At 37.8% G+C, this 15,525-nt stretch overlaps 1 protein-coding gene across 1 annotated transcript in view; it reads right to left on the bottom strand.

Moving 5' to 3' along the window:
• The window catches only part of LOC140234184 (uncharacterized), a 32,764-nt gene extending 18,769 nt beyond the window's left edge, over nt 1-13,995 (bottom strand). The window contains exons 1-6 of the mRNA XM_072314253.1: nt 13,970-13,995; nt 13,431-13,495; nt 11,620-11,739; nt 6,236-6,444; nt 5,392-5,536; nt 3,063-3,188 (exon numbers count right to left, since the gene is read on the bottom strand). Coding sequence (XP_072170354.1) covers nt 3,063-3,188; nt 5,392-5,536; nt 6,236-6,444; nt 11,620-11,739; nt 13,431-13,482 — 652 coding nt within the window. The 5' untranslated portion in view covers nt 13,483-13,495; nt 13,970-13,995. The remainder of the gene's footprint in view (nt 1-3,062; nt 3,189-5,391; nt 5,537-6,235; nt 6,445-11,619; nt 11,740-13,430; nt 13,496-13,969) is intronic.
• Between the last annotated feature and the right edge of the window lie 1,530 nt (nt 13,996-15,525).

Below are 15,525 nucleotides of genomic sequence, written 5' to 3'. Positions count from 1 at the left end.
GCACATAATAGAACACTTGAACACATGAACACTTGCGAAGATTTGCGGATATTTTCGGATAGTTACGGATAGTTACAGATTGTTATGAATAATTATGGACAATTTGGTTTTCTCTTACGATCCCTGCTAAGTCAGTGTATTATGACAGCAAGGTTATCACATTTTGGACTGTCTTACATTATACACTGGGGAAAACTGAAATTGAATTACGTACAAGTTGTGGAAAAAATCGTAATCCTTTAATTTGCTTTACAGTAATAAAAGATATATGAAATTTTGAACTTGAAGTTTGAATTTTGTTTGTGCAACTCAAATATAAATAAACGTCATAAATGTAAAGAATAATGTGACCGTGCATCGCAAAACGAACAAAAAGTCGCACACACTGATTTTGTGTGAGGACTGAAAATAGGTGAAATGGGTCAACCGAGCCGATCTTGACTTGTCTACCCTGGGTAATTAAGGCCTTATCATTATCATTATTATTATTATTATTATCATCATCATTATTATTATTATCATTATTATTATTATAATTACTATTATTATTATTATTATTATTATTATTATTATTATTATTATTATTGTTGTTATCATTATTAATTTCATTTTAATCTGATGATTCCCTCATTGTTGTTACTCTGGTGGTTTCCATCCTGTTTTTTGTCCCAGTCATCGCACAACCTGCACGGCTTGAAAAGCGCTTGAATAGACACTGTACTTCAGAGCCTCTTTTCTCAGTTTACACTTTTTCTAAGTGTGTGCATTCTTTCCAATATTTAGATAGGTTAGGAGAGTCAATTTGATATGAGTAATACATCATTTTAAAGCCTAAAGTCTGCTCTTTCAGAATATGCTCTCAACTAAAATTTCATGTGTTGCGACTTTTTGTGTGTTTTGTGGTGCAGGGTCACATATTTAACATCACTATACCACAAATAAAACACAATATAGATCGAATATTACTTGCAGTCATGGAATAGACAAACTGTGGTTACGCTGTCGTTGTTCAGTGATATTCATGACTTACTGGATTATGTTAAGGAGATATCTATGATAAAGCAATGCTCATTAAATTTACAGGAAAAAAAAGACATCAAAACTTTCAAACACCCCTCCCACACCCAAGTACAATAATTTAAGTCATCTCTTGAAGTAATTAATTTTCTGTTTGAATTTCATGTATGCATGTCATTTTGTAATGTGCAGTAGAGTATAATGTTATAGTAGCTGCGCAATATAAATGTCCTTTATTATTGTTATCATTATTATTATTATTGTTATTATTATTATTATTATTATTATAAAAAAGGAATACACATTCGATGGAGCGTAAAATGGGTATAAAGACTATAGAGAAATACTAAATTCGTTCTGATTTTATACAGGCCTAGTTGCCCCTGTCCCACACCTTCCCCGGCCAGAAGAGTGAATAAAATGCTGTCACCCCATCCCCTACCCAAAATATTGCTTTTTTCGAAAAATATACATTCGAAGAGTACAAGAAACAAGTTCAGCACCAAGAGTCAACCGATGTCATGAGTATACATGGTATATGGGTGCCACTTATAATGACCATTAATTGTGGGAGAAATTTCATAATTTGACCATGCAGTTCTGCCTCTCTACCGCTCCGACTGTGTTGTTGCATTCCTTCAGGTAATGGCGCTGCAGCTTGGCAGCAGGAGTAGTGTGCCTTCCCACGAGTCTCTGTGTTCCCATGCGAGTGGAAAACGGAAAACGTCGAAGGACGTAATTGTACGCAGCATCCGTAGCTGTCCGTAAATATCCGTAAGCAGACGAAACTGTTGTGATACGTTAACTTGCGGTTAATTTCGGATACTTACGGTGGACGTAAGCGAACGCAAACGGACGGGAGGTAAATTTTTTTGCGGATGGTCTGCGTCCAAGCCATGGGTAGTTACGTTCAGTTACGGATAGTTACGTTTGGTTACGGTTACTTGCGTAAGTTTGCGTCCGTGGCGTCCCGCTGCGAAATTTTGAACATTTCAAAATTTCGCAGGTTTTGCGACGTCATTTTGCGTTTATTTACGGATGAGTTACGGACAGTTACGTCTACATACGTACGGATGCCTGCGTCCACGCTGCGTCCCCCTGCGTCCGCTCATTCGTATCTGTCCGCGGCGGACGTAATCCATCGTAAAGCACTGTGTGACTGGGGCATTAGGGTTTCACGAATCCGAACTGCGAGTACAGCGACTTTCAAACATCAGATCAGGAAACAACGCCGGCTTATCAACAGAGACAAATGGAATCCATCTTTTCATTTTGCTATAATTAAAGGGAGTGTACAGTTCTGGTCGAGGTGAGGATTTAGCTTTTAACATTTTGGAAGAAATTCAGAAACCACTTATGAGATGTCAAAGAGCATGCAATTCTAAGGGGAATCAAAAGTTTGTCTTATGAAAATCGGATTTGAAATGGCTGAGATATCCAAAAATAAGGTGAAACAAAGAGATCCTAATAAAAAGGCGTGGCCTGTGGTCTTTTATTATCATCGATTTTTTGGATATCTCTGTCATTTGAAAACCAATTTTCATCAAATAAACGTTGAATTCTTCTTCGTGCTCTCTGATATTTCATAAGAGGCATTTCATTATTTCACTTAGGAATGTTCAAAACATGAATCCCCTCCTAAACCAGTACTGTACAGTCCCTTCAAGACACGATATCTGTAGTATACCTTTAGCGGCATCGGTCATCTTTGAGTAGTTAATTCTCTGCTAATACTTTGAACAATCAACATTTATACTGATCATCATTACCGTTATTTTTTTTTTTTTTACATGACATAATCACAGTAGTTGCCCTTACTGCAATTCGTGATATGATAAATTAGCTACCACAGTCATCACCATCACCACCAATATTATCAACATTCTGAAAGTACTCTAGTCTTCATAGATTATCACGTCGGTTCTCTTGGTAACCTTAATTATATGAAATTCCCCCATCCCCGATCCGTCAGTGGAGATGGGTAGGGCTGATATAAATAGTGGGAGAATAATCAAAAATTGAAAGGAAGACGTAAGTGAGGCTACCAGCAACAGTGTCCACACGAGCTCGTGCTGGTCCATGATTCGCGTTGAATTCACTCGAAGCAGTGATGGCGCTGTCGGGAATTTCACCATCTGCCATACCCAGGGCTTTCTCAGGACCTTCGACCTCTGCAAGAATTTAATGGCAAAGGAGTTTAGGCATACAGACGAAATATCGAAACAATAGGCCCATAGTCACGAAGTGGTTCAAATTTAAACCATGAACTAAAATGTGCGTGAAATACACTGTAGGTATGTCTATGACATGCATGACATGCGCCTATTGACGCCCGTATTTGTGTCCATACTTGGACGTCTGTTTCAGAATTTACAGTAGTTAGGAAAAAGATAAGAACAATTATTGTAAAAATCATTACAGAATCATATTAAACGAGGGCAATATCATAGCAGTTTCAAATCAAAATGCATGACTGGATGCCCAGGGAAGCAGGACAAACAAGAAAGAAAGAAGAAGAAGCATAAATTCTACACAGGTGAAGCTGTCCACGGGGCAAGTGGTAAAATTTCATTATGATATGGACTGACCTTGAGGGGGATATGAAATTTATTGCCTGAACTTAAATTGTATTGCCCGAGTCGAAGACGAGGGCAAAACAGTAATAATTCTAGTTAGGGCAATTAATGTCGTATCCCCCGAAAGCAGACAGTCCATACTTACTCATTTCAGGCATCTTGAGCAGCAAAATAAATCATTAATGTAAATTTTAACAATTTTCCCCTCGACGCCAGCTCGAGCTCTACACCACACTGCGCGCTGCATCCCAATAGGCCTATACACAGCTCAGGTACGCGGCGCGCGTATAAGTAATTCACACAGGCGCAGGGATCGTCCCTTATTTTTACATGTTAACCTATGTCAATTTGCCCGCTGTCGCGAAATTTGGGTATGCTGCGTGCGTAGAAAACAGCAAGGCTCAGACAGTAGCAGCGACCGTCGTTTAGTTTTACGTGTTAACCTATGGGAATTTGCCCTTCGTCGCGAAACTACTCCACGAGAGACTGCCATCAACAGCAAATTTTCCTCACTGGGAGCTCAAGTGCCAGGATGCTATATTCCCCTCTTTTCAAAACGCAAATCCCATACGCGTTTGTAAAAAGCGGGGAATATGGAACATTTGCTCCTCAACTCCCTGCTGGCGCGTAACCTCGCGCGTAAGACGAGGGGAATACAACTTTGAAGAACCACAGCTTAGATGCCTGATACGGGTAATAATATGATATAATAAAACGTATGTTATAAAATTTATAAATAAAATGTTATGAAAAGTATGTATATCATATGTGTATATATATATATATATATATATATATTATCAGGGCTCGACACTAACGGTGGCCCGGTGGCCCGGGGCCACCAAAATTGAAAGTCGGGCCACCAAATTTCAGAAAAAGGGCAAATTTGGTGGCCCGCCTCGGGCCACCATTTTTTTTTTTTTTGAAAAGTACGTCAATTAATTCGTAACTTTTTGCGCCGGAAATTAGCAGTTATATTTGTTTAAAGGATGGATGAAAAGGACTGAATGAGTGCCTGGGAGTGAGTGTTGCTACTTTCTTGAGGTTTATTTATGAGTAGATGTATGTCTAACTTCCAATTCTTACTATGACTGGAAAAAACTTAGATATTTGACTCATTAAAAAAAAAAAAAAACAGGACTTTTAATGTTTTTTTATTGTTTTTTTTTTCGGGGCCACCAAATTTTTCTCTCGGGCCACCAAAAATTTGAAATTGAGGATTTTGGTGGCCCCATCGGGCCACCAAACAAAAAAGTTAGTGTCGAGCCCTGTGACATATATATATATATATATATATATATATATATATATGAAGAGTTTGTTTGCAAAAACCGATAAGTCCATTTTTGAAGATTTTGAAGTACGGTTCCTGTCATAAAGTACAAAATAAGACCTTTAAAATGATGTATTGGTCACTACATATAAAGAAACATTTTTGAAGTTATGGTCAAAAGAAACAAAAAATTTCTTATTATTCTCTTTATTTTTCTTGACCTTTAATCGCAAATATCTCCATTTGGCAAATATGGACTTATCGGTTTTTGCAAACAAACTCTTCATATATATATATATATTATTTTAGAAAGTTGTCTGGAATGTCCCTTTCAAGTATAATCTTTCGATCGTTTTATAAATGAGGTCATACTGATAACCTTTCATGTCTTCAATGGTCCAGGAATGGTAGCACTCAATATTTCGTCAACCCGCTGTCGACAACAGCAACAATAATGATCCGATAATCAATATATTATGATTTTTCCTTGATTGGAGTATGATGAAAAGTATCAAATGTGCTTACTCGAATACGGTTCACCCAAGACCTCGAACCGCATGCTGATGTGACCAGACCAAGTCATTGGTAGGAAACGAACAAATCTAGCAATGACTGGCTCTGCAAAGTCATTGGTTACCACCGTGTCACGGTTTGAATTTCCTGTGAACGTCTGCAAGAATACATTACTGTGATTACAATAACTTAGCCGATCTAAAATCAGATATGCATGAGCATTGTAGACACAAACAACAACAACAACAACAAATCAAAGATTGTCTGAAATAATAAAATCAAGGAGAACAGGAGAAGAAAATAATCCCACACTTGTTTGGAGGACATCATTGTATATAGGCTTAATGCGAGATATCAAAATACATGCAAGTGGAACCAAAATAAAACAGACATACGCAAGCACATCAGGGCTGTAATGTAATAAATGTCAAGTTGTGTATTCCCGCAAGTAGAAACGAGACGCATTGTTGCTTGAAACGTGCGATTTCCCTGCGTTTCTACATTCCCAATGACGGAATAAAACATCTAGTAAAATGTTTGCATTGAACACAATTACATACAATATTTTATGCAGATAATGTCTTGGTTGAAGTAACACTTAATGATAAGGGTTAATGATAACGAGACTTTATTCGCTCATTAAAATGACCCTCCCACAGTCTTCCAATAATATACAAAAAAAAAAACCCGACTGTTACTTTTCAGTAGTAGGCCTAGTGAAGTATTCTGTCTCACCTCTAACTATACCCATTGAAATGAACTATTCAGTTATTTTATCGCATGCAAAATGAAACAAAACATCTTTTCCTTTAACATGGTTTAAAATCATCGTTATCATGTGTGAATGCAATGTCACCTGGGACGTGATCTGTATGCCATTTAATGCCGAAGTCCAAGTTAGGCCATCGAGACTGTACTGAACGGCAAAACTCGTAACCCACTGATCGTAGCCGTTTCTTCCCTGAGTCTGCACCCCACCGACGAGATGCAAGGTTCTCAGGTCGACCTGGATGAACTGGTTCTGATCATTGGTCTTAGCACTCCAGGCCCCGGTGTATCCTCCCCCTTGACAACAATTTCGGGAGAAAAAAAGAAGAAGAAAAAGATATGATACCCCTTTCCCGTGTGTGCCAGACGAGCCTTGTCGTATTTGAAATGGGGTTAGACATCGCGTAATTTAATTATCTTATCAGAGACATCACCACATATCGCATGAGTTGACAAGATAATTTAAATTATGGTAATAGTGGCGCATTAGATATTAGATATGAGCCTAATAATAACAGCAATTGCAATAGAAATCACAATGACAATGTCGGTGAAAATTAAGACACGGCTTTGTTTTTGTTTTGTTTTTTTAGGTGGCACTACTGCTAATTCAAGAGGAAATACATCTCCAAAATGAATAAACTCTAAAGGAAAGTCGCTATACCAAACATTCTAAAAAATATATATATATATATAAATCGGATAAGAAATGAGGAACTCTGCTGGAAAGCACACAATGTCCGACATTGTGAAACAGAATATGGAACATAGTATGAAATCTCTTCACACTGTTAAATTCGAGCATTTTAACAGTGTGAAACAGAACATTATTATGTGAATACCCCATGAAAAACCACACCACATTGTGAAATATTCTTCACACTGTTAATTTCGAGCGTTTTCACATACATGTAGTCGACAATGTGAACACACTTTTGGACACTGTGTTCTTTCCGTCATGGTTAAGACATGACATTTTGACATTTCATGTAATTATTTTCTTTGGAAAACATTTTTCTGATCAGTAATAATGAATGCTCAACTGAGTGTGATGATACATGGTGTCATGCCCTCACAATTTTTCATGTATTTTATACATGAGATTCTGAAAATCGTTATTTCTAGCAAAGTACAGGATAAGGCATATTCCCATACCAAATATATCAGACTTAACATTTTTTTCTTTTGGGTGGTTGAGATCACGTTTGATAGTTGTGCAGCTAGATATCAATTAAAATAAAAATCTTCATAATTATGAAATCAATAGACAGGAACTGTGACATCGTCAACTTGCTGATTTGAATATTCATAACAGCTGGTCAAGAAATGTATTCCGAATATGTTGGAAAATGTTAGTATGTCCTAACTTTTTTTTATATTTTGTCTTATTTTTGACAGTTTTTTTACTGTTCAGCAGAGGCTTTTTTTCCTATTTAAGAAATTGATACACTTTTGGGGTGGATTTCTTCTTTATGAAGGTTTCAGCAGTGCCACAACTTCTCGTCAACATTTGAGAGGAGAGGGTTACATTTCATTTTTTTTTTTCATTTCAATTTATTTTCATATTTCTCACATAATATATCACTATAAAGTATAAAATACGAAAATTATACAAAACATAATTTTGATGAGTCTTCATCGGAATGTACAGAAGTTTGATTTGGAATAAACGCAAGGTCTGCATGCATGCGAATTAAACTGTGGTCATGATGCGAAAAAAAAAATATGATGGGGCCTGCGTAAAAGCATTAGCTTGTACAGCCGCAGGTCCCGTGGGTAATCAGATTACGGGAAGTTTAAAATGCGGATTTTTTTTAAGACCAACTATAACTGGGGGAAAAAATCCAATTAAATGTATGGCACTAAATAAAAAATACAGAAAGGTCACATGTTGCAGCAGTATTACCTACTACTTAGTAAGGACATTGGTAGAACAACAACTGTGATTGCAGAGATTCAAGGGGTGTGTTGCAGAGTATAGAAAATGGCGTAACTGTATGACATAAATACATAAGTAGAAGGTGGAAAAATGATGAGATTTGTCGTGAATGTAAACAATTCCGTGTACTAGGGAAATAAAGCTAAGGAGTAACATTCCAGCATGGGTCCTAAAACCAAGCATTCCGTGTGACCATAGTAACCGACAGCTGTCACGCGCGAGAATTTCGATAACCAAGTGGAACAATAGGTGTGTTGCGACACAGATTGTCGCCCCTACACGGATTGTCGCCTCCTGTTCGGGGCGACAATCCGTGACGGGCGCTGGCGGCACGGATTGTCGCCCCCTACACGGATTGTCGCCTGGCGACAATCCGTGACGCTTGTGCAGTTCCCAGTTTTTGACCTCGAAGGCGACAATCCGTGTTGGCAAAAAAAATGTTGCGACACGGATTGTCGCCCCGTCACAGATTGTCGCCCCGGGCTCGGAGTGGTTCCTCCGGTGTTAAGCTTTGGTGGGATGGGTATGACTGGTAAGTTATGCGTATGTGTGTGTGTGTGTGTGTGTGGGTGTGTGTTTGTGTGTGTGTTTGTGTGTGTGTGTGTGTATTGTGAGCTGCATGATATGTGATGTGTATGATTTGTTGTGTGTGTGTCTGTGTGTGTGTGTGTGTGTAAATGTGTGTATTTGTGTGTGTTTGGAGTATAATAATACAATATGTAGAAACTGTGTATGTGTGGTGGTCAAAGTGGTAGTGGTTTGTTTGTCTGTGTGTATACGTGTGCCTGTATGCTTACGTGTGTATGTGGAATATAGCGGCGCTACTGTGGCAATACAAACGCCTTCAGAGTGTATGAGCACGCGTTTAAAAAATTCACACCAGCGTTGACCTAAAAATAGTATGGGTGTGTGAACCAATATCAGCGGTGAGGCAGGCTAGGCGAGAGAGAGACCGAGAGAAAATGCATACGAGGGAGGTACCCTCCCCAAATGTTATTTGTCTTTGTTCATTTTTCACTGCAGTCATTTTCTTCCATCAGTCTTATAAACTAGAACGTCCATACCACTATTCTTTGTCCCAGAATAGGTTTGGCATGCTTTATGCATGAGCGAATAATTTCCACACGCCGTAAGAAAATTTGTCAATCGTTAGTTGATTTTAGCACAAACGAACTGCCATTGCACACCGCTAATACATACGTAATACAAACAAACACCAACAAACACTCAAACAAATCCTCATAATGCAAATAAACCAACTCAACACTTTTTTCCTTGATATTCATTGATTTCATTCAAATCATTCATAAATCGACTCATTCTGGGTGTAACATGAAAAAAAGTTACAAATGGCAATTCGAAACAGAAACAAATCCATTTGTCAATTTGTACCACAAATAATCTCACTTCAACATAGATAACTCGATTATAGACCAACCCTACTTACAATTTCTTCACGAGAAAGTTTTGACATGTAGGGCCCTACCAAACCTATATTCCTTGAATACATTGGTTTGGATCATGTAACACCTTCTTACTTACAAGGGCATATACATAAAAAAACACACAAATACATTACACGAATCTAGAATGAAATCAGTCATAAAAAACCCGACCACCCCCTCCCCTCCCCATCCGAAACAAATCTAGGGCCTACATCTATCCTAAATATTAAATCCTACCAACATCTGTCATACCATTTATAACTATCCTTCTTCAAATCCAATCCCCAACCCACCAACCCCTGATTAAACAAAACCTAAATCATCCCACACCCACATTCACCAACCCAAATACATACACACACACACACACACACACACACACACACACGAAGGTTCCGTTATTCCGAAGTTTCGTTTTTTCCGAGGCTTCATTTTAATATCCGAAACACACAATTCCCTATACCTAGAGGTTCGTTGATCCAAAAATGAAATTCGGAATAACGAACCTTCGGAATAATGAGCCTTCGGACCAATGAGCCTTCGGACGAATGAGCCTTCAGAGTAACACACTTTTGCAATAACGAAATGTAACCCCCTTCCCACATACCGACGCACACCCGAACCGATACCACATTCCTTCCTGATGAAACGATTTCCCAATATTGATAAATAAGACATAATGGACCGTATGCAGAAAGGCAGCATCTGCCCGCACGCAAGCTCCACTCCGAATTCATAATTATACAAATCTGCCAAACAAACTCATCAAATTCAAAGCTGCTGATAAAATCAATATCAACGTTCATGCCAGCAACAGCTTACTAGGTATCCCTCCCCATGCGCAGCTAAAAAACACATACGCAAAAAAAAAAAAAAAACTGGCATAATAAACACATTCTTCCATCACACACACACACACACACACACGCACAAACGGACACTGAATTATCATGTGCACGCGCACATACACACTTCCTTGAAACCTCACCATGACTTTTTACATGGCATGTTTGCATGGATGTAGCCATGTAAGTTATGTGTTAGTATTTCAATGATTATGTCCAGAACGATATTACCCAGCAAAATGTGCTTCGAGGGCGGGCGACAATCCGTGCCGCCAACGCCCGTCACGGATTGTCGCCCCGAGCAGGAGGCGACAATCCGTGTAGGGGCGACAATCCGTGTCGCAACAAGGTGCATGAAGAGGGCAACAGGCAGACTGATCAAAAATAGTGTTCATGGTTAGGATCCCGCCGGACTACTAATAAGGGATAGACAAGGAGTAACATAAAGAGCAACAAGAACTCTACACTCTGCATGCCGTACAATGTAGCTGCCACATAGTAGCATATCAAACATTTCAAATCACAGAAGGATGAACGAAGCAAATTTCACTCATTATCATTTTCCTTTGTATTTTTCTGATTCTCGAGCCACCTCAGAAATGGAGTGACGCAGGTTTCGAGTCTCTTAAAGAGAAAATTCATCCCCCCACCAAAAAAAAAAAATAATAATAATGATAATAATACTAAATGAATAAACTTCAAGAGGAGGAGAATATTCTCTATAAAATAATACACAAATGACAAAAAAATCAGATTAAAAGAAATCATATTTTCTTTTTTCGGAAAACATTTCTCTACCAGTACTTATAGATATTCAAATCTGCAAGTTGACAACGTCATACTCTCGGAATTCCTTTTTCATTTCTTACGCAGAAATGACAAAATCACCCCAAATAAAAAAGAACAAAATGTTAACTGTGATAGGTCTGGCTATGGGAAACTTGTATTGGTTAAAAATAACTATTTTCTCCGAATTACATAATACGTAAATGAAAAATTGTGAAGTTACATCATTAATTCGCTCATTTTCATATTCATAAGGACTGGTCAAGAAATGTTTGAAAAAAAAATCAAAGTGTCATAACAATATCTTTCTTATTTCTCTTCCAATTTTTCGTCACATTTGTATCGTTCTGCCCTGATTTTTTTTTTCTCTTTCTTTGAAGTTTATTCATTCTTGAGGTGGATTTTCTCTAAACTTATGTTATAGGAGCAAGACAATTTTGACTGCAGCATGGCTTACCTTGGGGTTGATTCAGACGTGCACGATCCGTGCAATGATTGGCGGCCCAACAGCTTGATGCGGTGATCTGGGCATCGGTCAGACGACCGTCTTCCATTCCGAGACGGGGGAATAGTTGACCTGTTTGTTTGTTTGTTTGTTTTGTTTTTTTTTTCAGAGCATAACAGAAGAACCACCTTTTAAAGTCATCAAAAAAATCTGGAAAGATTCATGACATTATTTGACCTATGTTCGTTGTGCTAACAAAAGTTACCTGCATAAATCGTTTTTCTTTTTCTTTTTTTTTTTTTGCATTCTGTGAATGCTTCACCTAGTCCAAATAACATAAAACAAGTATAACGAATTAAATATTCAGCCCCCCCCCCCACTTTCCAATTTATTAAGTGAACATAAAATCAAAGTATATTGTGTGCATTGAGGAAATGCAGGAATTAGGAGAACACATCAGCAAAGTTGGAAGAAAATCGGGCAATCTGTGTAAAACTTATTTTCATTAAAGTTTCAGTGGTCTTCGGCATGACTCTTCATGCTTATCATTATCAATTGGCTTAGGTTCATGAACACATCGAATGAATATTTGGAATAAAAAAAAAATCTGCAATGAAACACATACACACACACACAAAAAAAAAACAACCTTAGTGGCTTTTCGAAGAGCGACAAAATGTCTGTATATCTAGACTTAGGTGTTAAACATGTACACATCATTATTAAAGAATTAACAAACTTAACATAAATCATACTCCTATGTCCGCAAGGTCCTAAGGCCTACATCTGTCCAAATCGTGCTTCCAACTTCTATTGCACCATATAAAATGATAAGAATTTTGCATATGCATCCCTGCATCAAAAAACAATAAAAAAGTCTCCAGATATGGATTTTTAGTTGAGGACAGAATCTTAAAAGAGCAGACTCTAAGCTTTAAAATTATCTATAACACAATGCAAATATACTCCCCTAACCTATCTAAATACTAGAAAGAAAGCATACACTCTGGCACTCTAGAAAAGTGTGAACTGAGAAAAGAGGCTCTGAAGTACAGGGTCTATTCAAGAGCATAATGTCTACCAAGCCGTGCTAGCTGTGCAATGAAAGGGACAAAACACAGGAAATAAATTACTGGAGCAACAACAATGAAGGGATTATCAGATTAAGCTGAAATTGAGCATGTTCTATTAGCACATTCTGTCCATGATTAATTCCAACTTTCAAAGCAGTAGATTTATTCTTTCAAAAGTTATTAGACTTAAAATTGAAAAGTGTGTACATGATTTCACGAAATGAAAAGGGGACTCTAAGACATACCTGATCATTCTATTCTCCCCCCCCCCCAAATAAAAAAAAAAAAATGGTTGTAGAAAAACTGCTGAAAACACACTTTCCCTTTCATGTTATGATCCCAAATTGATGAATAATGTAAAAGAAGGATAGCTCTTTCAGAAAATAGGAAAACTCAAGATTGACTTGGTTGACCAATTTCAATTTTGAGTCCTCACGTAATATCAAATAAAATCAAGGGGTGCCACTTTTTGTTCATTTTGTGATGCACGGTCACATAATGATAATGCAAAGCACTATATCGTTATAATTCCTTAGTGGCAAAAAGACGCATGAATAATTTCTGACAAAGCTTGACACTGTTTTTAAAAAAGTGTAAACAGCACCGTGTAAGAACTTGAATTGAAATCTTCCTATTTTCTGCCGTTATATCGAAGAAAAGGCACTCACCCATTTTGATAAAACACATGCACACGAGCATGCATTCGAGCACACATTCGTCTCTACGCACATTTTAAAGTGTTTAACTCACCCCTTGCAAACGTCACAAGAAGAAGGATCCCTAAACCTTTCAGCACATCCATGGTGGCTTCCTACCTAGAGTTAAGAGAAGGGAAGCATTTCGAAAGATTCGGAGTGTGTCTAGTCCTATTTGGTTAAATATTGCGAGAAAACACACATAATAAATATATGTCATTATTCATGTATTATACAGAACGAATGACAGGATAGAGAAATGCTTTAATTGCGAATTGATATCTATTACATTCATTTTTTTTTTTTTTTTTTTTTTTTTTTTTTGGTGGTGGTGGTGGTGGACCTCCCTTCGTCAGGAATAATGGAATTAATATCGTAAAGCAAATCAATAAAAATAATTTGAACAAATACCAACTGGCAATTGATGCATTTCTTTATCGTGTCATTCCTTCTGTTACTGTTACTGTCAATACGCGGAATGAAATTATAATAGCACAATTTCGAGCAAGACCAGGGAGGTGACAAGGCTAAGTACGTTGTTGCAAGTCTCAAAAGTCGATGGGATGCATTTTCTCTCCCGGCTCTTCTCCTTACCTCTGTGCTTGTCCACTGAAGACTGGATCAAAATCGGCAAAAACAGTAATATTTAACCATTGCCAGTATCCCGTATAAGACACAGGAGAGGCGTGGCAATAGTTTGAATTCTACTTTACATTTTCCTACTTTGAATATTTAGGTATCCCGGATCTTCCGCAGATAAACACTTGAGCAGTAGCTGCTGCAATTGAGTGGGTTTCCCATTCCTCACTTTACCTTGAGCTATATTTTTTCTACCAGTATTAATTTTTGTTGGCAATGCCCTCACATGTGGGGATCACGCAAATCTTTACCAAAGTTTTTCAAGAGAGTCACTTAAACTAGCACGAAGTACAATATACTCTTGAAGATGAGAAATATAAAAAGATATGATACTAAATTGACAAGAAGAGGAGTTACCAAAAATGATTCCATTCTATTGGTAGGGGAAAAAAAAAGAAATGTGGTCAAAGGTGAACATAAAAGTACCACCAGTTTGGATATCCGGGAAGGGTAGCTATCATAGCAAGAAATGTAGGGTAGTAAATTGTAGGAAAATGCAAAAAGTGTAATTTATACGGTCCATTGCATTTTCCATTGCAACTAAAATATAGATCTTTGACCAAGCTAATGAAACAGACTAATTGTAAGAAGCTTGATGCTACTGAAATGTGATGCTTTACCGCAGAGCGGTAAAAATCACACAGAATGCATACAAGACATGACTGGACAGGGCTTTCCAGCTCTTTAGGGCTCACACCTGCAAATCTTAATGGAATGTCCCAGACCCCATCACAAATTCGTACCAAAGATACCAAAATAAATAAAGAAAAAAAAGTAATTAAAAATCATTAATGCGGTTTGGCATAAAACTGAATACCTGCAGATGTTGAGTATGAATTCCTCTACAAACTGCATTTTGGTTTGCAGATGAAAGCTTTTCTTATGGAATTTGAAGGGACTATAATTTATTCATTGGTGCGTGTACGGAAAATATGTGATTTTTTGAGTGACAAGAACTCGTAGTCTGGCTTTGCGGACCCTTGGACAGAGTTTGAGCCGAAGAAGCTGCCTTGCAAATTGATAGATGACAGGGTATAGCTCACTTATCCAGGTTAGTGAAGATGAAACACCTCATTTCTCCCAGTTATTTCTCAGAATTTTTTGAAATTTGAATGTTAACACACGTCTCTATGGAGAATTATTTACCGGTGTGAGCCCTTTATGTGCCACGTTCGAACGTCCGACTTAGTCGATTGCGTGCGAACTTCGCATATTCTGCTCAAACGCACCAATCCGCCCATTCCGTTCGACAAATCGCCAAATGCCGCGGTACAATTAAAGCGTTTCTCGCTCTTCCGTTCCTGTTACATATAGCTTGCATTTAATCAGTGGCGTATTTATACCAACAAAGTGAGGACTTGAAAAAATACTCTGAACTAGTACGAGCGAGTGAGCCGAAATTTGTATATTTCTGCGTCATCATTACGTTTTTTTCTTATCTTTTTTGATTTTTTTTGCGCCCCCATCCCCAGTATGTTCGAAACCGTTGGCGTCGTCTTTTGATCCAATCG

Source organism: Diadema setosum, chromosome 10 (genome assembly GCF_964275005.1).
Source record: "Diadema setosum chromosome 10, eeDiaSeto1, whole genome shotgun sequence".
Lineage (NCBI taxonomy): Eukaryota > Metazoa > Echinodermata > Echinoidea > Diadematoida > Diadematidae > Diadema > Diadema setosum.
This window is presented reverse-complemented; position numbering and strand designations above follow the sequence as displayed.